Source organism: Otolemur garnettii, unplaced genomic scaffold, assembly GCF_000181295.1.
Source record: "Otolemur garnettii isolate 467f Iridium unplaced genomic scaffold, OtoGar3 scaffold00090, whole genome shotgun sequence".
Classification (NCBI taxonomy): Eukaryota; Metazoa; Chordata; class Mammalia; order Primates; family Galagidae; genus Otolemur; species Otolemur garnettii.
The window spans coordinates 4,180,306-4,185,893 of NW_003852485.1; the positions used below are offsets into that span (position 1 = coordinate 4,180,306).

Genomic DNA, 5,588 nt, shown 5'->3' on the forward strand with positions numbered 1-5,588 from the left:
ATTTCTTCTAGGGAAATTATGAAATATATATTTAGATCCAAGTTTTCTTTACCAATATGCATTACAAATGGAGTTTTCCACTGAGAATAAAAGTTTGGTTTTGACCTCACATAAATTCAAGGGACCCTGAAAAAGTTAATATAAATTCTCAATTACTATACCATCATTACCTTTACATATAAGTAGTAATTCATGGAATGTATTTAAGTAACAAAGAATGTAGCATGTGTTAGCCACCAAGAAATCAGGAGACAGCATCAATTATATCAAGAGGAGTTGAGATTTGAATGCTTATAGCCAAGGGAATTAAATGGAATTAATAGCCATTTTAGGGGGTTATTACTATTATCAAATCAGAAAATTAAAACACGTAGACTGGATTCTTTGCATACACAGAAGTTCACAAAAACTGCTTTGCATTAGACTTTATTCTGTAGCTGTAGTCCTGCTTGGTGGATCCCGCACTGGATTGTTATAAACTTCCTGTGAACTTTTATGAATGCAAGTGTCAGATTACGCACAGGTCTTATTAGTCATATTATTTTAAACTGCCAACAATAAAAAAGTCAGAGGCCAATACATGAAATACAATAAAAAATGAAATATTTATTCTTTTGGTTCAATAATGACGTAGCTCACCATTCTTTTTAGTAATAGCAATTCCCTGCATGCACTTCATCAATACACTATAGTAAATAGTTTTGTAAAAGGAATTAACATTGAACTTTTGGTTTGTGCAAAAACAAAAAAATTATGTTAGTTAGTTGCACAACTTTGCCACTTTGTTCATGGCTAAAAAGAACAGAGCCCATGTTTTACCTGTAATAGCTTTAGTGCAGTAGGAATTAAAAAAATAAGACTAGTCTGCATACGTAAATACTATAAAAGTTGAATTAAAAAAACTTCCATGAATAAAGGGTTATAGTGAGGCAACCACAGTTGGTAGAAAATGATCTGGGTTTGATTTTTTTGACCAACGCATCTCTTATTAAAATGGTAAAAAGTAATATCGTAACAAAGAAATCCACAAAATCCAGTGTCTAAATTTTATTTTAGGAAATTACCCATTGAAAAGTCTTATGGATTCAAAAGTTTGGAATTGTGATTAAAAATAAAAAGCAAAAGCATAAAGTAAAATAAGTTGCCATGTCCTCAACCTGAAAATAATTTTCTTATGTACAAAATGCTGACAAATAAAATTGATCGTATTTTTACATTATTTATATTTAAACAAGTTTGAGACATAATTTAGCAAAATGTGAAGTAGAGGTTTTGACAACAGGCGGTATGCAGTGTGTTTCTTTGAGAGAGATACCAGGTGATACTCGAGTTGAATTAAAAATGCAAAAGTGAAGATGTTTTTAAGTAACTTCAAACTGTTCTGTTGGACATAATGGACAGAGAGCTTGTTGAATTCATTCTGTCACCAACATGTGATCTTTTCTAACCAAGACTTGTGAAGACCGGATTGAGTAAAATAGAGCAGCATAGGCAATATTAACATGCATTAGTGATAGCCTTCAAACTAGTTATGTTTAATGAATGGGACAGGATACATCCCTGTTGGAAGCTCGCAAAAGACACATACACTGTGGTACATATTTGATTTAATAGAAGTTGTTTATCAGGCTAGATATATGTATTTGCCCAAACATGCACCACAGGATAAAATAACTATTTACATAACAGAGGATATTTAATTGACATAAACTGTCAGCTTTGCTGAGAGCAGAAGACGGCAAAGCAATACTGCAGCAGAAAGTGGAACAACTATTCTAAAGTGATAGGTTAGATAGACTTTTCTAGAACAGATTTATTAGATTACATTTTTGGAAAGCATTGAACCAAAATTAAATATAGAGCTCTGGAACTTAGAATAAAATTTGCAATTGCTGAAACAGAATACTTTGCATAAAAATAATCCTTTAACTATCAGAAGAGACTTTACAGGCACTAACTGCTCAGATAGAAACAAACGTAACAGACTAAACACTTTCAAAATCAAAGTCATCTAGAAAGTGGAAATAATTGAAATTGTAGACATAAGAATTTTTTTACTGGTTTTGAGCACGACTTTTATCTCTCAGTTAAAACACTTTTGTCTGATTGAGAGACTTGTCAAATTGGACCACAGGGTTCTTATACACTTTTTCCTCAACGTAAACCTCATTTACAAAAATAGTAACATAGTATTATGAATAAACTATGAATTAGGGACCATGGGAATCCACTAGAACAAATTTTGTAAAAATATGGCCGATGTGGAAGTTAAAAATAGAATGGATGCAAGTACTGCCCGAAAGGTGTTTGGTGTAGTTACAGTGATCACTTTGCACAACTGTCCCTCTAATCTAGGTAGCCATTGAGCTTCTTCTCAGCAGTGTCAGCTGGTAATAAAACAGCAACCTCTTGTCAATGTTGATACCCTGTCTCACAGAGTTGCAGTGACAGAGAGGTCACTGTCTTGGATAGGCACTGACCATGAGTATTTGTTAAACAGTCAGTTTGGCGTGGACCTCCTCTCGAAGTCCAGTTGACACGAACATTTTACCTTCGTAGGCTGTAAACAATTGATTACAAAGATAATTCTTGGTTTCTTTTTACTTTTGATTTTCGCTGACCTCTATCTCTTTGCTTTCCTTTTCTGGTTTGTCTTTCTCAAACTTTTCTTTGTCTGGCTTTGTTACACTATCATAGGAAGGAGGAGACGTGGTTGAGGAGCTTCCATCTGTTTTTTCTGGGGTAGAGTTACCATTTAATTTGTCAATAATCATGTCTGGCTTTAGAGGTAAGTCAATCCTCCCTTTGATTGTCTCTTTATCATATTTATTTATTAGCTTTTTTAATCTTTGCTTTAAAAGATAACATCTGAAATTTCGCTGAATGATAGCAGCAGACACCTCTTCTTGTTTGCGTTTTAATGTGGTTGTAATGGGCTCATAAGAGACTTTGGAGGGGTTTGATGCCATGAACCGGTCTTCCATCTGTATTCGAAGGGCATCCATCTCTCCACTCTCACCCAAAACACGCTTTGTAAAGGCAAATAAAATATCGAGGCAGTGGATCCGGTCGCCACTGACCATGGGCAGATCCATGGCAATGAGCTGGACTTTGTTTGGTTTTGCTATGAGAAGAGGAGGATCCAGAGCAGCTGCAAAATCAGACAGTTTGGAGAACTCTATAAACTGGGTCGCATCGGGATCAAACTTCTCCCAGACCTCGTAGAACATCTCAAAGTCATCCTCGCTCAGGGGCTCTGCACTTTCTTCAGTAGCAACACTGAAGTTCTCCAGGATGACGGCGATGTACATGTTCACCACAACCAGAAATGATATGATGATGTAACTGACAAAGAAGAAAATCCCAACAGATGGGTTCCCGCAGTCCCCCTTCACTGAGCTTCCAGGGTGAATTGCGTCAGGGTCACAGTCAGGTGGTGCACTGTTAAGAATAGGGGCTAGCAATCCATCCCAGCCAGCAGAGGTGGTAATTTGGAAAAGGCAGATCATGCTGTTGCCAAAGGTCTCAAAGTTGAACATGTCATCAATTCCAGCTTCCTTCTTAACATAGGCAAAGTTGGACATTCCAAAGATGGCATAGATGAACATGACCAGGAAGAGCAGGAGGCCGATGTTGAACAGGGCAGGGAGCGACATCATCAAAGCAAAGAGCAGCGTGCGGATCCCCTTTGCTCCTTTGATCAGACGGAGGATTCGGCCAATCCTGGCAAGACGGATCACACGGAACAGGGTGGGGGACACAAAATATTTTTCTATCATCTCAGCTAGAAACATACCTGTGGAAAAATATGGAACACAGCAAAACTGTGACTATCTTGTATATATAGAATGACATATCCTTTCAAAGTCTATGAAAATAACAAATTTGTTATGAATACAAACCTTATATTTGAATCCACTCCCTGATATTAGAAATTAAAGATTGCAGAGTTTTATTCAACGATTCTACAATGTCATAAATCAAAATGGATTTTTGCAAATTCCAAGTAATCTCAGATAATCGCCTGATAATTTGAAGTTATATACACCTAATCACTATGAATAGTTATCGCCAAATTGGTTGATAATTGTGGCCATCACAACAAAGGTTATTTCTGAATATATTGTTTTCTATTTTTTAATGATGATATTCTTTGGTTAGCAGAAAATGAATAATATTTGATATGAAGTCAAAGCTAAAATTTCTACTTTGGGGTTCTATAATGCCCCATCTTCCCTCTTCTCTTATTAAATCTCTACTTTTCTTTCAAGACATGTCCATGATGTCACCATTCTTACCTCTGGAAGCTGGGATGAATTCCTTCAAGCAAAGGCGGTTACCTCTTCCTTAGTGCTTCTAGAGTACCCACCTCACTGCATCACATTGATCACTTTACAGTTAGTCTCTGCCCTTAGCCTGTGACTTTTAGATTAAAAGAATATCTAATGATACTTTTTTCCTGTCTTCCTCTTCCTTTCCCCAAACCCAGTATTTCTAGCATGGTTTCTAACTAATTAGCTTTGCTAATAATTCCAGGGTTCAGAGTTTTTCTTCGAATAAGTTAGTGCTGAACTTTAGATCTACATGCGTTATTATGTTTCACATTTCCACATTATTATGCAGCTGGCAGGCCTTCAGGGAACTGTTACCCTACAGCTGCACCTCTCTGTAATTCAACCATTCTTACCTACAATGGAGAGAATCACTACCACAAAATCAAAGATGTTCCAGCCTATAGTGAAGTAGTAGTATCTGAGGGATATAAGCTTTAGCACAAATTCTCCAGTGAACAGGACTATGAACACGAGGTTGATCCGGGATAAAACTACGGTCATATCATTGCCCTGGTCATCAGTTTCCACCATCATGGTGACCATGTTGAGACAGATGAGGATCATGATGCTGATATCAAACACCTGTCTGGTTACAAAATCGAAGACCATTCCCTGGAACTTGTTCTAAGAAAGAGGAGAGAGAAAGTTAATAGGTACATTTCATAAGTAATGATCCAGTAAGATTGCAAATAATGTTCTTCCACATGTGGCCTCACATTACACCCCACACCCATACATTTTGTGGGGTTTTTTTAATAATAAAATAAATGAGAAAATGTCATATGGCAGGAATAAAGCATGCATGTCTGGTGTATTTAGGTCTTGTGGGAAGACTAAACAGAAGAAGGCACAAATTAGAGGCAAGAGGCTGATAGTATGTACAGGCTTTGCTTGATTTTAAGAAGTATAATGATTTTTATTAAAAAAGTGGTAATATTTTTGAAGTAGGTTAATATAGACAGTCTTTTATACAGATGAATAATCCAGCTGATTTATCACTATTTTAGGAATTTTGGATTATAGTATAACTTATTTCTCTCCAGCAAAATGTTAGTCACTTTTCTATTAAATTTTGTATCTCGGCTCGGCGCCTGTGGCTCAAGCGGCTAAGGTGCCAGCCACATACACCTAAGGTGGCGGGTTCGAATCCAACCCGGGCCCGCCAAACAACAATAATGGCTGCAACCAAAAAATAGCGAGGCATTGTGGCAGGCGCCTGTGGTCCCAGCTACTTGGGAGGCTGAGACAGGAGAC

At 37.0% G+C, this 5,588-nt stretch overlaps 1 protein-coding gene across 1 annotated transcript in view; it reads right to left on the reverse strand.

The window, feature by feature from the left end:
- SCN3A (sodium voltage-gated channel alpha subunit 3) overlaps window positions 1–5,588 on the reverse strand; it is an 82,591-nt gene continuing 77,003 nt past the window's right edge. The window contains exons 25-26 of the mRNA XM_023516360.1: window positions 4,688–4,958; window positions 1–3,796 (exon numbers count right to left, since the gene is read on the reverse strand). Of these exons, the coding sequence (XP_023372128.1) occupies window positions 2,601–3,796; window positions 4,688–4,958 (1,467 nt within the window). The 3' untranslated portion in view covers window positions 1–2,600. The remainder of the gene's footprint in view (window positions 3,797–4,687; window positions 4,959–5,588) is intronic.